Raw genomic sequence first — 19,543 nt, forward strand, 5'->3', positions numbered from 1 at the left:
AATATTTATACTAAAAGGTTAAGCATTTCAAATTTATCCACTAACTAATCTACAGTTTCAGAAAAAAATACATCATTGGGATCTTGATTCCCTCAGGAAAGCTTGTCGTCATACCAGATATAAAATATCTGGGATTATTTCAGACTTAAACTAATGAAAACAAAATGTATGAGAGGTAAAAAAAAAAGCTGAAGGAAAATGCTGACTTTGCATTCCTCAACTGCATTTTTTTCCTTTCAATATTATTATGTGTGGTAACTTTAGGATTGGTCTGGTACTTTGAAAACCAATCAGGTTAAGAGCAACCACAAAAACTGTTTTTTAGTAAATGTTTTTAAACAGTGCTTAAACATGGAAATGATTTTAATTTGTTCAATTTTGAAAATTTACAACTGCTTGCTTTAAATACAAAAGCAAGCTTGTTTTATTTTGCAAAAGAGTAATGAAGCTTTCTTCAAATATACTGGAAATTACCTGCAGCTGCAAATGCTGACTCCTGTAGTTCCTTTCAAACATTACAAACCTTTTCCCAATGCTCTTGTAAAACCTCTTCAAAGCCAATTTACACTTTTCAACTTCTTCAATGGCTTCTGAAGGAAGCTCCACTACAGACTGATAATGTCCAATGGGCAAAATAAGTACATGATCAGGAGATAAGCCACCTTTGGCAAGGGCAATATAACACTAAAAGATAAGAATTATTAAAATATACTCTTAATAAAACATGTAGTTGCTACAAAGTATTAATTATGCAGGTTTCTTTGCAAACAGAATCATCTTACACATGTCTGAAGTAAAGAATGCATGAACATGCTACCCACAGGTAATTTAATTAAAACTCCACTAGTAACAATTCTAACAGCAGGCATACAAACAGAAAGCAAGTGGGAAAGGAAATATGATTAAGGAGACAATAAACATTTTAAAATATTTATAACAAAATAGTAAATATACTGTATTTAACTTGTAAACACAAAATACTCTGCAGATGCTGGGGTCAAAGCAACTCTCACAACACGCTGGAGGAACTCAGCCGGTCGGGTAGCATCCGTGGAAAAGATCGGTCGACGTTTCAGGCCGGAAGCGTCCTGACGAAGGGTTCCGGCCCGAAACGTCGACCAATCTTTTCTACGGATGCTGCCCGACCGGCTGAGTTCCTCCAGCGTGTTGTGAGTGCTGTATTTAACTTGAGCAGCTTGGTATTTTGTTACTGGGTTCACTGATTTGTAATTACATTTGATAAATCTTAACAAGTGCTTACAAGGCAGGATAGAAAAAGGAAGCAATGAACTTGAGGAAATTGCTCCAGACTTGAACATTAGTTTCTCTGATGATTATCCATAATATAATGCAACATATTTTATACAATTACACTGCAGTTAGTCAGAATATCAAGATAGAACTGAGTTTAAACAACTTATATTTTTTAAAATATGTAGTCAGTCCTCATTATCCATTAATTTGCTTCCAAAAGTGCAATATTTACAGATTTGTTTTTCCTCATACACAAGTGCACTTTATAAAATATCAAACCAACCTCAAAGCCAGCATATATCACACCCTATGCCTCTTTCCTGTAGCATTTGCTCCCAGCCGTTCTTTCTTAGCCCGTTTTCAAGGGGCAATAGGTATTGGACCAAAGGATTGACCAGATGTCATACTCTACTTCCACCACCCCAAAAATATCGCCAGCGTTTGAGAAGAAATTGAGCACCACATAATCCCCTTGAGATTATGTAGATTTCAAAATTATCCCTTTAAAAGTACGTATGTGCAATTTTATGATATTTTATGTATTGTTAACTAGCATCATTTCCTTTTAGGTATTTGAACTTTAAATGTTTATTAGGCTGTATTAATGCTTTTAAAACATTATGCAGCCCATTTATTTGGACAGTGAATGGGTAGGAAGAGAGGGCCTTAATGATTTTTTTTTGTTTTCTTTACAAAGTTTATGCTCTAACCATTAGAGATGATAAGGACTGAGCATGCGCTACTTGAAAGAACTCTCCACCGGGTTTGCTTGTTGTGGAATCAAAGCATTTAAACTATCAGTAATATAACTGCAACTACAAGGCCAGCCCAAAATCACAATTCTATTTTGGTTGCTAGTGTATACTAGTAGTTCCAATGCCAAGTTTGCGCCTGAAGATTTGACGAATTGTACTATTAAATGGAAAAATGGTCTGAGCAAATATGGAAGCTCTTTACCAGACTGTAGAGTTAAAGAGATCAAATTGTTTTAAAACAAATGCAGGATTTTTTTTAAATCAGGGCAGGTATTCTAGTAACTGATGATTTTTGTTTCAGTGGCAGCTAAACCCAAAAGATTTGGGCAAAGGGCGTTGAAGCACTTTTGTAGTACTTACGTGCGTACCAATACTGATTATCAAGTGCTTTTCTACCTCAGGACTAGCAAGGCAAAACCAGCAAGGGCTTGTTGGCTTAGCTAAAAGAAAAAAAAAGAAAAATTTAACACTACCACATTAAGAACACATGCAAATGTATACACAGAGGGCATTTAGAAACTCAATGACAGACATCTTAATTACAAAGTTTATAAAATATACCATAATTCAGAGTGTTACAAAATCTTTATTGCTTCCCAAACATCTTTCACTGTCCTAATTATTTACCTATTTGAGAACACTGAAAGTGTTTAAAATGAGCTTTCATTAAAATTTGTAAATTTAATGTGCTATGGATAATCATCCTCAAGAGTACTAGGGCTTCACTATAGTTGCAATGAAGAATTTATCTGTGCAACACTTCCTCTTGTGATTACAACAATGAAGCCAAAAGGATTTAAAAAAAAACTTAGACCAGCTGCTATGTTGCATGTCACTTACTTTCCATGCTGGCTAAATATTGAACTAAGTGTACATGCCCTCCTGCTATAACATTATGAAGCTGCACCCAAGTCAGCAATGATTACCACTATAAGAATGTGGTCTAGCTATTCCTTTTAAGAATTTTGTCAGAAGGGGAAAAAAATGGATTTGGCAACCTTGTCTTTATGATTTAATTTTGGAGAACACAAGTTACAGTAAATACCCAATACTTTTTTTTAAAAATAAAGATGTAGACTACAAAGCATGTTTGGAAAAAAAAGATTTTTATTACTGCCAATGGATGAGATGAAAGAAAAAGTTTTGGATAAAAGCAGCAGATGTTAAGCATATCTTTCTTTGGAAAGTGTACCATTTTGATACTTCAAAATATTTTCCAACTTTAAAAGAAAACTATTAGCCTCGCTTATCAGTGGAACATCATGTTTTGCACATGCACAAGAGATAAAAATACCTCAGTCTCAGTATTTTATGTAGTCATTAATGTCCCCAATGGAGTAGACGAAGAAACTCCAACTCAAGGTCAAAATTTACACTTACGTGTCTTTCGGGGGTGTTTCGATTGATGAAATGGAGGCCCTCCTTCTCCAGAGGATCTTTTCTTTCCTTCTTGTTTGCCCAAGTCAAAGAAGAACTGAGCATCCTCCTATAAAATTAGGACAAGGATAGTAAGGATAATCAGGCAACATGGATAGCAAACTTTAAATTCAAGATCAGATAGAAATCAATACAAATCAATACAGTAAAGAAATAATGAGCCAGTGGAGTTTGGTCTTCCCAGTCTCGTCCTATGTTTCTCCATCACTCTGCAAAAATACTCAATAGTCAACTACTTTGAGAAAGCAGGGATATAATATTTTTGATGTCTGTAAAACAACATCTTAGCATTCACTTTCTACTAGCATATTTCACTATCCATCAGAAGACCACAAGAAAAAGGAGCAGAATTAGGCCAGTCAGCCCATTGAGTCTGCTCCAGCATTTCATCATTGCTGATCCATTTCCCTGTAACCACATTCACCTGCCTTCTCCCCATTGCCTTCATACCCTGACTAATCCAAAAATTATGAACCCCTGCCTTAAGTAAAGATTTGGCCTCCACAACCACTTGTGGCAACCAGTTCCACAGATTCACCACCCTCTAGCTAAGGAAATTCCACATCTGTTCTAAATGGACATCCCTCTATTCTGAGGCTGTGCCCTCTGGTCCTAGACTCTTCCACTACAGGAAACATCCTCTCCACATCTACTCTATCTATCCCTTTCAATATTCAATAGGTTTTAATGAAATCACCTCTCATTCTAAATTCCATCAATCGCTCCTCATACAATAAGCCCTTCATTCCCAGAATCATTCTTGTAAAACACATCTGAATCCTCTCCAATGTCAGAACATCCGAGTCTCGGCCCGAAACATCGACTATACCTCTTCCTAGAGATGTTGCCTGGCCTGCTGCGTTCACCAGCAACTTTTATGTGTGTTGCTGGAAATTCCAGCATCTGCAGATTTCCTCGTGTTTACACTACATCCAATGATTCTCCTTTGTCTATCCTGCTTGTCATTTCCTCAAAGAATTCGAGTAGATTTGTCAGGCAAGATTTGCCCAAGGAAACCATGCTGACTACAGCCTATTTTAACATACGTCTCCAAGTACCCCAAAACCACATCCTTAACAATTGACTCCAACATCTTCCCAACCACCAAGGTCAGGCCAACTGGCCTATAATTTCCTTTCTCCAGTCTTTCCTCCCTTCTTCAAGAATGGAGTGACATTTGCAATTTTCCAGTCCTCTGGAACCATTCCAGAATCTAGTGATTCTTGAAAGATCATTAGTAATGCCTTCACAATCTCTTCAGCCACCCTCCTTCAGAACCAGAAACTGCATCCAAAAACAGAAATCAGCAATCACTGACTGACCCTTCACTTCCTTCTGAGGTGGAGAAATCCAAAGATTAAACACACTAAAATTTTCTTCATTTCACCTCCAGGTGGCTAACTTTGGTGCTTCACAGACTGATTTAAGATTCCTTAGCCAAGGGAAATAGCCATTTTACCAAGTCCTTTAAGAATCTTGTATGCTTTAACTAAATTCACCTTTTTCTAAATTCCAGAAAATTGAGGCTCAAGTCTAACCAATTTCTCCTCAAATAACAGACCTGTCATGTTGGCTATAATCTGGTGTACTTTCACTGTACTCTATTGCAAGTATACCTAAAAAGGAGACCAAAACTGAATAATTATGTTTGGTGTGATTTTAGAGCCCTATATTGCAGCAAGCCATTTTTCCCCCCTCAAATTCCTACATTGGAATAAGAAGCAGCACATCGTTTCTTGTGCATGCTGTATCTTCCCGCTAGCTTTCAGCGATGGTGCACAAGGACACCAGAGTCACTTAAGTATCATTATCCCCAATCACCACTCAAAACAATTTTTTTCTACCTAATTTCCTCACACTTTTCCACATTATATTCCGCACGCCTCATTGTTTCCCATTCAGTCTGTCTAAAAGTTGCTGTAGTGCCTGCATCCTTACTACTAATCTTGTTCCCAAATCAGGGGTTTGCAACCTTTTTTGTACCACGGACCCTTACTATTAACCGAGCGATCTGGACCACTGTTCCCAATCAATTTTCTGCCACTTAGAAATATTACATCTGATTCCCTCAGTTAAATCACTGCTGCATGTAGATTGTTAATAGTGGAAACCCAAGAGCCAAATCCTGTGATAACACATTAGTCACAACCTGCTAACCTGAGACACATCCTTTTATTCCTGTTGTTCTCTCTCGGTTCACTCTCAATTTCTGCTTGCAATTGCTCAGAATTCCATGTATTCCAATTTTGTGCATCAATCTCTTCTGTAGGACCAAATCAAAGGTCTTCTGAAAATTCAAACATACCACATCTACTGGTTTGCCTACATCTTTACTACTAGATATATCCAAAAGGAACTACAATAAGTATTTCAAGCACGAGTTCCCCTTTTCTTATCTCCATGCTCATCCATTTTACAAAAAATTCCAGCATCTTCCCTATTATATCATCAGGCTACCAAATCACTAATTTCTTGATTTTGCTGGGACCATATTTCCTACACTTCAATCTTCAGGAATCATCCCCGAAACTATAGAATGGCGGCCACAACAAATATATCAGCTACTTGATTATTACAGAAAATTATAAAACCTTCACAACAAAGCTTTAGGAAACAGAATTCAACTTCTGACAAGCCTTCAATCACAGATATAGGCTCTAATCTTAAAACACATCAAGAGATCACCAGTCACATAATTTCTGAAACATTGACACTAATTCTATCCTGCAGCCATTACTTTAGCCAATTACAAAATGGGTCTGGATTTTTAGAACTCTTATTGGTCATGGCACATTTATAAAGCTGCAATTTTATTACATTCATTGCATTCCAATTGACTTTATAAATATGCAGCACAGATGCCTGAATTTTAGACAATTTTCTGTAACATTAACCTGTGTACAGTATCGTTGTGTGATTTTTGGGTTTAGGACATGCATATAGCAATTAACTTTGACTACCAGTCTTCATACCTGAAAATGCATTGCAGACTTAATTTGGAGTGCAGCTCTGAACAATGGGTTCCTAAAAGTTGTGAATCTCAGTCCAGACCATCCAATTTAAAATTAATTTGGATGTCTGTGGTGTGGGTGCTAATCAGGAGGTGTGAAGGTTTGAATGGAGTTTCAAAGAAAGCAATGCCCATATGTTGTAAATATGGAGCTGTCCTTTGATGTTTGGCACATAAAATATCAAGCCCCACATTGGGCAAGCGGGACCTGTCAACAGAAAGTGCCTCCACATGATGCCTGCTGTACCTCGTTTTGTCAAATAAAGAAGCAACTTTCTATCAGTAATTTTCTCTTGTTTTTTTCTTGTTTCATTCACGCAACAACGATCACATTAAAAACATTTTTCATGTATTGAATCATTTCCATTTTAAATGAACTTTAAAAAAAACTAATTTGATGCCAAAGATGGATTAAACTAATCAGCAATTTGCTCATGCATTACATTATAATAGGAAAAATCTATTAAAAATGACAAGAAAAACGCCAAGATCTAAAAAGATGAAATAATGGAATTTCACATCTGCATTCCAAGTAAATGAAGTTTGAGCAAGTTGAAAACAATTTTAACTCAAAATACAGAGAAGTCAGTAAACTATTATGATGCTAGAGTATGTAGCAAACTATAAATATATAAAGAAAGAATATATAGCCTTAGGGTTTTGAGGATGAGAAAAGTTTTAATTGCCACTAAAAGTAGGAACACATTTCACTGCCAAGAAGTTGTTTTTTAAACCACTGACAACTAAATACTTGATGTCTTTCAGGGCCTGCTACAGGGGAAACTGAAACTTATAGAGCTTAAGTTCTGGCAAAGGATAGAATAGATTATTTTTTTTCTATTGATACTGCCTGGCATGTTGTTCTTTTTTCCAGCATATTTTTGTTGTTTTTAACCTCAAGACCAGTTAATAGAACATTATTAGAAATAAAATGCTAAGAAGTATTTTCCCTATATACTTACTGGTGCAGGTTCCCCCAATTTTGCTTTTTGAAATTCTTTTGTCATTTTCTTGTATGGACTTTCTGTGACATCTTGAGGTTGTTTCACTAATTCAGTTGGATCCATGGAACTTAAGGGTATTATATTAAATGCATACAAGTACTGTGAAAGTAAAAATAAATAAGTAGTATGTTAATGCACTTTTGAGTATGTATAACCAAAAGATCAAATAGGTCACAAAAACAATTCAAACTAAAACCTATTCTAGCAATATTTTAACATTTAGGACAGTGATTTCTTTAAAGGATGCATTTATCACCCATACTCCGTCGCTTTAATGTCACCCCTCTGCAACTTCAATTCTCTATACTGATTATACTAAGCCCTTTTCATGCTTAGACAAATGATGACAGGACAATTTATTCTTTAACTTGACTAAAACCCATGAGTTTCCTTATTTTTGTCATCAGGATCATTATTTTCAGCCTCGCATGGCCAAGCCCATGATTCCTAACATGTGGAATGTGGCATTACGTTTATTAGAATTAAATACTATACATCCACTAATTTAGAAAAACAATGGGAAATGAACTTGCTGAAAACATTAAAAATATAACTGATAGTTTAGAAGTTTTCTATTAAAATTTAATTGTGCTAGTAAGTCAAGACCGAGTTTACTTGCCTTTTTCTTACTAGAATTGCTGATATTTGCCAGTGCTATGAACCTGGTAACGTGCTGTGCATTTTCTTGCAGTACCACATGGTTTCTAAATTAAAAAATAAAAAGTCCATTTGATCATAATTACTTTAAATACATGGAGAGCAAGTTCCAATTCCAAGTCATACAGACCAAGCTGTTTTTAGATTCAAGCATTGCTGTTTGCAGTGGATTACATTGGTTCAGGTCCTACAAGTTTCATTTACGCCACAAAACAAAAAGGAGCAGAATTACACATAGAAGTTGCTGGTGAACGCAGCAGGCCAGGCAGCATCTCTAGGAAGGGGTCTTCTTCCTCTTCCTAGAGATGCTGCCTGGCCTGCTGCGTTCACCAGCAACTTTTATGTGTGTTGCTTGAAATTCCAGCATCTGCAGATTTCTTCATGTAAGGAGCAGAGTTAGACCATTTAGCCTATTAAACCTGTTCCTCTATTCCAACATAGCTGATTTCCTACTCAACCTTGTACTTCTTGCTAATAAAGAACCTATCAATCTTCATTTAAAATATACTTGATGACTTGGCCTCCACAGCAGTCTGTGGCAACAAATTCCACAGAATCACCACATTCTGGCTAAAGTAATTCTTCCTGATCTCTGTTCTAAAGGGACATCCACTACCCTGGTCCTAAACGCTCCACTGTAGAAAGAATCTTCTCCACATCACTCTTTCTCTATGAGATCAATGAGATCTTCTAAACTCATTCTTCTAAACTTCAGCAAGTACAGGCTCAGAGCCATCAAATGCTCCTCACACATTAACCCTTTCACTCTTGGAATCATTCTCATGAACCTCTTCTGAACCTTTTCCAATGCCAGGACATCTTTTTTTTGGATAAGAGTCCCAAAACTGTCCACATACAGACTAGAAAAGACAAAAAAAAAAAGTTGTTCCATCACCCAACTACAAAGCTCAAAAAGATAGATGATTGAAAGTCAAGATCAGATACAGCAGTATTAATGCTACAATGCAAACTCGCAGCAATCTTTGACACTCAAAATGTTCATATAGCTAAAGGACCTGTATTGTTTTATTTCAGGCAGCAATGCACCAGGCTATTTGCCTTTAAGGATATGCACTGAATGTCAGGACAACCTTTTTGGCTACAATTGATAATCTGCAAATTTTATTCAAAATGCTAAATTTATGACTCACAGTTATGAGCTAATTTACATATTAGCAAATGGGAAACCCTCCCACAATGCATTGCACCTGTATGTTTTAGAACGTAATGAGTCCCGTTTCCCCCCCTCCCCCCACTTTCATTCTGCAGCTCTTTTAAATAGTGTAGTCGATGCAGTCATACTATCAGGACCTGGGTTTAATTAAAAGCTATACTCATTTGCAAGAATCCCTATTACCTTTGAATAACCCAATTTTAAATAATTTAAAACAATTTAGAAACTCATATCTAATAATTCACTGAACAAAGGGGTAATGGCGGTTAATTCAAAGTTGAAATAGTTTCATAAAGTACTACAGAACAGATGTTACAATATTTACACAAAAAGTTCTACTAGTTCGAACAAACAAAAAAAAAGTACACGTGATAAGTGATTATACCTGTAAGGTAATCTTTCATAATTAGCTCCTTCCAATGCAGCAAAATGATATCTGGGTTTTAGGGTAGATGCAAGATCTGCTATGGCAATGGAGCCGCATGATTTTGTGTCAATATCTTCCTGCAAAGATATTGACATAGTTACTCATTTTTTGTAAGAATCCCACATTATATTGACAGTTTACAAAACTTATATTAACATGTTTAAATTATTCTAACTTCGCTCAAATGTAACTCCAAAAATGTGAAAAAACTTGAAGGACATAAAAAAAAATTACTTGCTATAGTAAATACGATAATGTAGCATGCTCAGGACTTTGGTGGTGCAGAAATAGGCAAATTTTCCAGATAATTGGGTGTCATTCCTATTAAAATCAAAATACATTTTAAATTCACCTTTTTAAGACATTCCATATTATAGAATTATATATATATATATATTATATGGGGCATCCAGGGAGGGGCAGCAGGCTTGTCGTGTGCTGCCCACAGGCAGCTTGTCCACCTTTCTTCCCCACCAGCTCTCGCCTGTGGCTCCAAGTAACCGTTTGCATGCAACAGTGGCCACACCCAGGTACACCACTTCGACAGGCACACTAAACCAAGTGAGGGTAGAGGAGAAGGTCCAACCCCAGTGAGATAGGGATATCCCTACCTCAGCATGGGAAACCAGTTCTGGCAGACAGGGCGGATAAGATCAGCTACAAGATCCAACGGCCAAGGAGGTAGTGCTGCAACACTTCGCGGAGAACGAAGGGCATGACAAGGCACAGAAGGTGTCATGGCTATCCCCTGCAGCTGAGGAAGTCTCCAGTTGTGACAATTTTTGTACAATTGAACCAAGATTTTTGAGGCCAAGAGTGGAAATGCCCCAGTGCAACAGCTTTTTCCACTATAAAACTGTTCCTGCACAGGTTTACGTCATAGTTGAAAAACAATGGACAACGAACACATTATAAAACTGCACTCATGTAAACCTGGCAAGTTTCCCACACTACTATCAAATATCACAACCAAGCTAAACGTCAAAACATAAGCATTTTTCTATTACCAGAATCATGTGGCACAAAAACAGGCCTTTTGGCTCACCATGTCTATGCTGACCATTTGGTACACATGGAGTAACATGTACTATCACCATTTAATTGGACGTAGCCTATTTGACTTTAAGTGCTTGTCCAAATGCTTAAATGGTGTAAGATGACTTAAATTAGATTCCCATTGATTATCTTCGATCAATTCCTGCCTCTTCAATTTTACTAGTGCTGTGCCTCAAAATTTATGTTTGAATAATTTTCTTACTTAGGACAATACATTAACTGGCCTATAATAATCTGGTTAATTGCTGCTACATTTGCTGTCATCCAGTCAACTGAAACCTCACCGGTAGTCATAGATTTAGTTATATCCAGCAGGGTCCCAGCTATTGCACCACCCCCCCCCGCCCCTTGCAGCTTGAGATGCATGTAATTAGATCCTGAGAATTTATCCAACTTTTTGCAGCTAAAATATCCAATATTTAATCTTAACATGTTCTCTAGAATTTCACTATTTTAACTGAAATGTCCAACTAAAACGTCTTTTCACATGCACTTTCTAATTAAGTTCATTTAACATTATACCCCTGCATAGACTGCCCCTTTGGACCCTAAAGATACCCTTTCTTTTCCTGGTTACAGTCTTGCTCTCATCTCAGTCTCATCTGCCAAAGAAATTTTGTAGTTCAATTAGTATTTCTACTTCTATGCTCCTAGAGTGGTTCCTAAGGTTGTCATAGCTGGGGTGGTAGTGGGGATAAGCTCCCACTACCTATAAAGTGTTCCCAATGATGTGCAACTTGAACAGCCTCTGACAACCAAGTCCACCTCTTGCCCTTCACGTGTGGCTTAGCTACTAGGCCCGGCGGAACTGTTTCTACTGACAAAAGAAGGGGCAAAGGTGGACCACTGGCGCCTCAAAACCAGTTGCTTCGGGCAGGTGGGACTCGTCAGCCTGGGACAGCAGCCCACCTAGGAAAAGGAAAACTCTGAATTTAAACCTCTGCTGCCTTATGGCCATACCCACCAATAGGAAAGGCTTTTAGAGTAACCCCCCTGCCCCCCCCCAACCCAGGAAGAAAAGAACTCGGAGCCAGGGTCTCTAAAGCAGCTTGATGCTGATTACAACTTCACTATGGCGACCCCTGCAACGTCACTGGTGCCAAGTTGTACTGGCGCTTGTCCTTCTCATGGACTACAGCAGTGACGTGGAGAGGGGGAGCCTGCTACATTGATAACAGCCGGTTCTTCAAATCTTCCTGCCCAGGTTTGCGCCCTGGAGAGGACACAGTCCACCAGAGGCGCAAACCCACGATCCCCTGGGATCGACGGCTGCCTATTACTCCCAGAGCCTTCCCCATTTTCAGCACTCTATTCTTACAATGCTTCCTCTTTTATATGAGACCCTTTATATCCCTTGACATCCAGGGCTCCTTGGTCTTGCTATCTTTACCCTTCACAGGAATAGTTTAGCCCTAAATTCACACTATTTCACTTTTCAAAGGCTCACAATTCCCTAGTAGTAGATTTACTTGCAAGTAGTCACTCCCCATTTACATTTCTAGATTACACAAAATTGCTGAAATTTGTTTTCTTCCAATTTAGACTCAATTTCCTGACTACCTTTTCCCTTTCCATTATTAGTCTGGAATTTAAATAGTTATTGTCAAAGTCTTAAGCCACTGACTCTTCAATCACTTGTCCACTTCTGCCTGGGAATAGACGTGGCACTGGGCCATCCCTATTGTCTCATTTGAACAGCTTCTTAATTATCATCCCTCATCATCAGAATTTTACTGTTGGTATGAAATTTTCCTTAAATGTGAATTTGTCTAACGGTTTGAATCCACAAATTTAAAAACTAATTTTTACATGTACACCAAACAATTTTTAAAAAATAATTTATTATATTGTAAAAGCAATACTCGGTGCTGCTATGAAAATACTAAGTACACAAATACAACACAGGTTGACCACCAATTTTCCAGCACATTTGGTTCCTGAACCTTGCTGGACTAAAAGTCACACAATTACAATGGCAAAAATCGACCTTAGAAGCACAAAAAGATTATTAATTAAACAAAAATTAAGTGTAAATTTGTTAATTACGGTGCTTACAAAGACTGTTGCTTCTTAGTTACCTTTTTAAACGTTTCATCCAGGCAAAGTTCCAAGGAGGACCGATATTCTTGAGCAAACACGAGAAAATCTACATTTGCTGGAAATTCAAGCAACACACACAAAATGCTGGTGGAACGCAGCAGGTCAGGCAGCACTCAGGTTGGAGGAACAACACCTTATATTCTGTCTGAGTAGCCTCCAACCTGATGGTATGAACACTGATTTCTCTAACTTCCATTAATGCCCCTCCTCCCCTTCTTACCCCATCCCTATTTATTATTTATTTTTTCTTTTCTCTCTTTCCTTCTTACAATAACTCCTTGCCTGTTCTCCATCTTCCTCTGGTGCTCCTCTCCCCTTTTCTTTCTTCCAAGGCCTTCCGTCCCATGATACTCTCCCTTCTCCAGCCTTGTATCCCTTTTGCCAATCAACTTCCCAGCTCTTGGCTTCATCCCTCCCCCTCTTGTCTTCTCCTATCATTTCAGGTCTCCCCCCCGCCCCCTCAAATCTCTTACTATCTCTTCTTTCCGTTAGTCCTGATGAAAGGTCCCGACCCAAAACGTTGACTATACTTCTTCCCATAGAAGCTGCCTGGCCTGCTGCGTTCCACCAGCATTTTGTGCCAATATTCTAGCGGGCAGGTTTACTAGAGCTATTGGGGGTAGTTTAAATTAATATGGTAGGGGAACGGGAACCAGTATGATAAAGCTAAGGATGAGCCAGCAGGTTTACAAGTAGATGGTGGATGTAACATAAAGGCAAGGATGGACAAGCCGATGACAGGGTACAAATGCAGAAAGAGCAAAGAGGCAAATTGTACTACAAAGTCAAAATTCAAAAGGGCAAAAAAAATGCAGGACTAAAGGTGCTGTACTTAAATATGTGTAGCATTTGGAATAAGGTGGACGAACTCATGGCACAATTAGAGACTGGTCTGTATGATGTTGTGGACATCACTGAGTCACAGCTGAAAGGCGGCCATAGTTGGGAGCTTAGCATCAAAGGATATACTTTGTATTGAAAGAACAGGTAGGAAGGCATAGGCGGCGGTGTGGTTCTGCTGGTAAGAGATGGAACTACATCTTTAGAAAGAGGTGAGATAGGGTCAGAAAACAATGAATCTTTGTGTGTGGAGTTAGGAAGTACAAGGGCAAAACAAAAATTACGAAAGTCATATATAGGCCTCCAAACAGTAACCAAGGCATGGGGTTGAGATTGCAAAGGGAGCTGGAAACAGCACGTAAATAAGGGCAATGTCTCAACTGTAATGAGGTTTCAATATACAAGGTTGGAAAAATCAGGTTGATGTGGGATCACAAGAGATGGAATTTATTGAGATGGCTTTTAGAGCAGCTTGTGCTTGAGCCAACTAGGGGAAAGGCCATCTTAGATTCTGTGTTGTGTAATAACCCAGGTTTTATTAGTTCAATGTAAAGGAATCTTTATGAAGCAGATATCATAATATGAGTGAATTCATACTGCAATTTGAGAGGGAGAAGCACAAGTCTCATTTATCAGTTTCACAATGGAATAAAGAGAATTTTTTATTCTCTTTCGGGTAGATGGAGCTTGTCAGCCTGGAAAGGCAGTCCACCTAAAAGAAGCAAAACGCTGATTTTAAACCTCCGCTGCCTTGCAGCCATACCCACTCATGGGAAAGGCTTTGGGAGTAAACCCTGACGAAAAATCCGGGGTGGACTCCCTAAGGCAGTTCGATGTTGCCTTCAACCTCATTCTGGCAACTCCTGTGACGACACTGGTGCCAAGCTGTATCGGCCCTTGCCCTTCTCTTGGACAACATCAGTGTCGTGGAGAGGGGAGACTTGCTGCATGGGCAACTGCCGGTCTTCCATACAACCTTGCCCAGCCCTGCGCCCTGAAAACTTCCAGGTGCAGATTCATGGTCTTGCGAGACTAACAGATGCCACCACAAAAGAGAATTACAGAGGCATCAGAGAGGAGCTTGTCCAGGTGGACTGGAAGAGGATACTGGCAGGGATGACAGCAGAGCAGAGATGGCTGAAGTTTCTGAGAATATTTTATTAAGTGCAGGATAGATATGCCCTACAGAAGTAGTTCTCAAATGGCAGGGGTAGACAACTGTGACTGATGAGGGACATTAAGGACTAGATAAAAGCCAAGGAAAGGGCATACAAGGTAGAAAAAGTGAGTGGGAAGCTGGATGATTGGGAAGCTTTTAAAATCCAAAGGCAACTAAAAAGCTATAGGAAGGGAAATATGAGGGCAAACTAGCCAATAATATAAAGCAAATACTAACAGATCTTTCAGTTATATAAAGAGTAAAAGGGAGGTGAGAGTTGATATTGGACCACTGGAAAATGATGCTGGTGAGGTAGTAATGGGGGACAAAGAAATGGCAGATGAACTTAATGGGTACTTTGCATCTGTCTTCACTGTGGAAGACACAAAGCAGTGTGCCAGAGGTCCGTAAGTGTCAGGAAGCAGGACTGAGTGCCATTGCTATTACAAAGTATAAAGTACTGGGCAAACTCAAAAGTGTTAAAGTGGATAAGACACCTGGAGCAGATGGACTACATTCCAGAGTCCCTAGAGAGGTTGCTGAAAAGATAATAGATGCATTGGTTATGATTTTTCAATAATCACTTGATTCTGGCATGGTCCTGAAGGAATGGAAAATTGCAAATATCACTCCACTCTCTAAGAGAGGAAGGCAAAAGAAAAGAAATTATAGGCCAGTTAGCCCAATCTCAGTGGTTGGGAAAGTGTTGGAGTCCGTTATTGTCTGACAAATCTTATTTTGAGGAAGTAACAAGCAGTGTGGACAAAGAAGAGGCAGTGGATGTCACTTACTTGGATTTTCAGAAGGTACTGATAAAGTGTCACATGTGAGGCTGCTTAACAAGATAAAATTCTATGGCGTTACAGGAAAGATACTGGCATAGGTAGAGAAATGACTGACAGGAAGGAGGCAACAAGTGGGAATAAAGAGGACTTATCTAGTTGTCTGCCAGTGACTAGTGGTGTTCCTCAGGGGTCAATATTGGGACTACTACTTTTCACATTGTTTGTCAGTGATTTAGATAATGGAATTGCTGGCTTTGTGGCAAAGTTTGTGGATGATACAAAGACAGGTGGAAGGGTAGGTAGTGTTGAGGAAGCAATGCGATTGCAGCAGCAGTTAGACAAATTGGATGAATGGGCAAGAAAGTGGCAGATGGAATACAGTGTTAGGAAATGTATGATAATGCATTTTGGTAAAAGGAACAATAGTGCAGATTATCTAAATGGGGAGAAAGTTCAAACATCAGAGGTGCATAGGGACTTAGGAGTCCTCATGCACAACTCCCAGAAGGTTAGTTTACAGGTCAGGTCTGTGGTAAAGAAGGCAAATGCAATGTTGGCATCTATTTCATGGGGAATAGAATATAAAAGGAAGGAGACAATGCTGAGGTTTTATAAGACACTAGTCAGGCTGCACTTGGAGTAATGTCAATAGTTTTGGGTTCCATATCTCAGAAAAGAGGTGTTGTCATTGGAGAGAGTCCAGAGGAGGTTCACAAGGATGATTCCAGGAATGAAGGGGTTAACATATGAGGAGTATTTGGCAGCTTTGGGCCTGTGCTCACTGGAATTTAGGAGAATGCAGGGGGATCTCATTGAAACCTACCAAATGTTAAAAGGACTAGATAAGGTGGATACTGAAAGGATGTTTCCTATGGTGGGGATATCCAGAACTAGAGGGCACAGCCTCAAAATTGAGTGGTAACCTTTTAGAACAGGGGTAAGGAGGAATTTTTTTTTAGCCAGAGACGAGTGAATCTGTGGAATGCTCTGCCCAGGCTGCGGTGGAGGCCAAATCTGTGGGCATGTTTAAAGCAGACCCCGATAGTTTCCTAATTGGTCAGGACATCAAAGGATATGGCGAGAAGGCAGGTGTACGAGGTTGACTGGCATCCGGGACCAGCCATGATTCAATGGCAGAGCAGACTCGATGAGTGAATGGCCTATTTCTGCTCCGATGTCTCAAGGAAGTTGTTTCATGTGTTTTGATCTCTCTGTGTAATTTTTCTTGCATCAAATAAAAATTCATTAGCTCTTGTTCTGTCACAAAGGTACATTTATCTAACGCTTTGATTAAATCACTCCTCAATTAACTTGTCAATAGTAAATCTTTCAGTTTTATCATCATCGCTGCCATCTTTATCACTTGCAGAACAGCATTCAGAACATGGTCTGTAATTTCTGAGTCCATAAGGTGAAGCACAACAGGTCTTTTATCGTCAATAATCATCCACACAGGTAGATTTTCTTCATTAAGACTACTCTTTGAAAGCAGGACCTGTAATACTTTTTGCACGCAAGCAAATCATGAACAGCTACTTTCTCCTTTAGTACATGAAATTCTGTAAAATCATCATCAAGCTTTTCTTCAAGTGCATTACCAAACATCAAGGCAGGCCACAACATATGACAGCCACTCCTAAGTGTTGAACGTTCTCCCTTCTCCCACCCTCGAGCAATGAACCAAAGAACGTCCTTCATGTTGAATTCTTTAATAAATGCCTGTACAGAATTGCCAGCATTCACCTCATTTAACAGATGTTTCACGAAAAGTGAGCAATACTTGGCCTTGTAATATCATCTGAATTAAAAGAGGTGCCAAGCCAATAGTTTGCAGAAAAATCAGTGGTCAACCTGTAAATATTTTACTAAACTGGCCATTTCACTTCCTTAAATAAGTACGTAAAAATTGTAATGGTAATAAACTGACCAGACTGTTTCCATATCGCCACACTCCTTTTGGCCACTGTGATGTCAATAAGATATCAACACCCTTGAAACTGGAGCTGGCTGTTAATGATGTCTTCAATGTTGTCACATCACTAGAGGTAAAGCAGTAAGCAGGCGCCGGATCATTCTGGGCTTCAGTACCACTCAGGTAAACTATTTGTAAACCTGATGCTCCTGTAAAAATGCCTTTCCGACCTGGGGGTGGGGAGCATATAAAAGCTGAAGCAGCATCCTACCAATATAGCATTGAAAATATTTAGTACAACTTTTGATATCAAACATCTGTACACCGGATCATAAACTGCTAAACACTGTAAAGCATGCACATTACCAAAATATGGATAATTCAACTGACAAGAACATGGAACATACCTAAATATGTAATGTTTTCCGCCAGTTCACATCCATCTAAAGTGGGGAAATATTTTGTGGTTTCTTGAGAGTTGGCACCCAATATACAAGTTTGTATTGGAGCTGGAAAAAGGAAATCCATACATGTCAAGGAAGTATGACGCCAAAGGAACATTTTTATTCAACTGCACAGGGAAGAAAATTCATATCTACCCAGTTTCTGTATTTTGTTTGCACATTTAGTTCAAGTTGAAGCCCATCGGTAAAGTGTTAAACAAAACTTAAATGTATTAAAACACGGATGGAAATTATATTGGGAGTATGGTAAATCCACAGTAGCTCCAACAATACAGATTGGTTATGCAGAAGTGTTCCTCATAGTCATACTTTATTGATCCCGAGGCAAATTGGTTTTCGTTACAGTTGCACCATAAATAATTAAATAGTAATATGTAAATTATGCCAGGAAATAAGTCCAGAACCAGCCTATTGGCTCAGGGTGTCTGACCCTCCAAGGAAGGAGTTGTAAAGTTTGATGGCCACAGGCAGGAATGACTTCCTATGACGCTCCGTGTTGCATCTCGGTGGAATGAGTCTCTGGCTGAATGTACTCCTGTGCCCAAACAGTCCATTATGTAGTGGATGGGAAACAATGTCCAAGATGGCATGCAACTTGGACAGCATCCTCTTTTCAGACACCACCGTCAGAGTCCAGTTCCATCCCCACAACATCACTGGCCTTACGAATGAGTTTGTTGATTCTATTGGTGTCTGCTAGCCTCAGCCTGCTGCCCCAGCACACAACAGCAAACATGATCGCACTGGCCACCACAGACTCGTAGAACATCCTCAGCATCGTCCAACAGATGTTAAAGGACCTCAGTCTCCTCAGGAAATAGAGACGGCTCTGATCTTTCTTGTAGACAGCCTCAGTGTTCTTTGACCAGTCCAGTTTATTGTCAATTCGTATCCGCAGGTATTTGTAATCCTCCACCATGTCCACACTGACCCCCTGGATGGAAACAGGGGTCACTGGTGCCTTAGCCCTCCTCAGGTCTACCACCAGCTCCTTAGTCTTTTTCACATTAAGCTGCAGATAATTCTGCTCACACCATGTGACAAAGTTTCCTACCACAGCCCTGTACTCAGCCTCATCTCCCTTGCTGATGCATCCAACTATGGCAGAGTCATCCGAAAACTTCATCATAACTATAACACGCATAAATTCTCAGAGGTGTAGGCTTTTATATTTCCCTTTACTTCAACCATCGATCACATTCAGAGTGATAGAAATACACAACACAGGAACAGACCCTTTGGCTCACCTCCAGACTGAGAACCAACTATCCATTTACACAGATCCTACTTTTTTTTATTCTCATCAACTCTCCCAGTAAGATAATGTTATACAACAGTTCTAATATTTATGTTTCATATGGCAATGCTACTATCCTCCTTTGGTTTGTTCAAAGTTGTGCAGGATGAAAATGCTCTACAAATATTAATGCATTTTCTGTTGCAGAGATTTTCAAGTTCCAGAATACAGGCCCCATACTAATTGACGTTTTAACAAAATATATCTACAAT

General features: G+C 39.1%; 1 protein-coding gene across 1 annotated transcript in view; it reads right to left on the reverse strand.

Moving 5' to 3' along the window:
- cwf19l1 (CWF19 like cell cycle control factor 1) overlaps nucleotides 1-19,543 on the reverse strand; it is a 31,539-nt gene that overhangs the window by 6,081 nt on the left and 5,915 nt on the right. Inside the window, exons 4-11 of the mRNA XM_072241668.1 lie at nucleotides 17,978-18,079; nucleotides 17,586-17,800; nucleotides 9,677-9,795; nucleotides 8,080-8,164; nucleotides 7,419-7,559; nucleotides 3,390-3,495; nucleotides 2,370-2,449; nucleotides 475-684 (exon numbers count right to left, since the gene is read on the reverse strand). Coding sequence (XP_072097769.1) covers nucleotides 475-684; nucleotides 2,370-2,449; nucleotides 3,390-3,495; nucleotides 7,419-7,559; nucleotides 8,080-8,164; nucleotides 9,677-9,795; nucleotides 17,586-17,800; nucleotides 17,978-18,079 — 1,058 coding nt within the window. The remainder of the gene's footprint in view (nucleotides 1-474; nucleotides 685-2,369; nucleotides 2,450-3,389; nucleotides 3,496-7,418; nucleotides 7,560-8,079; nucleotides 8,165-9,676; nucleotides 9,796-17,585; nucleotides 17,801-17,977; nucleotides 18,080-19,543) is intronic.

This window comes from Mobula birostris, chromosome 23 (genome assembly GCF_030028105.1).
Source record: "Mobula birostris isolate sMobBir1 chromosome 23, sMobBir1.hap1, whole genome shotgun sequence".
In the NCBI taxonomy this organism is placed as follows: Eukaryota; Metazoa; Chordata; class Chondrichthyes; order Myliobatiformes; family Myliobatidae; genus Mobula; species Mobula birostris.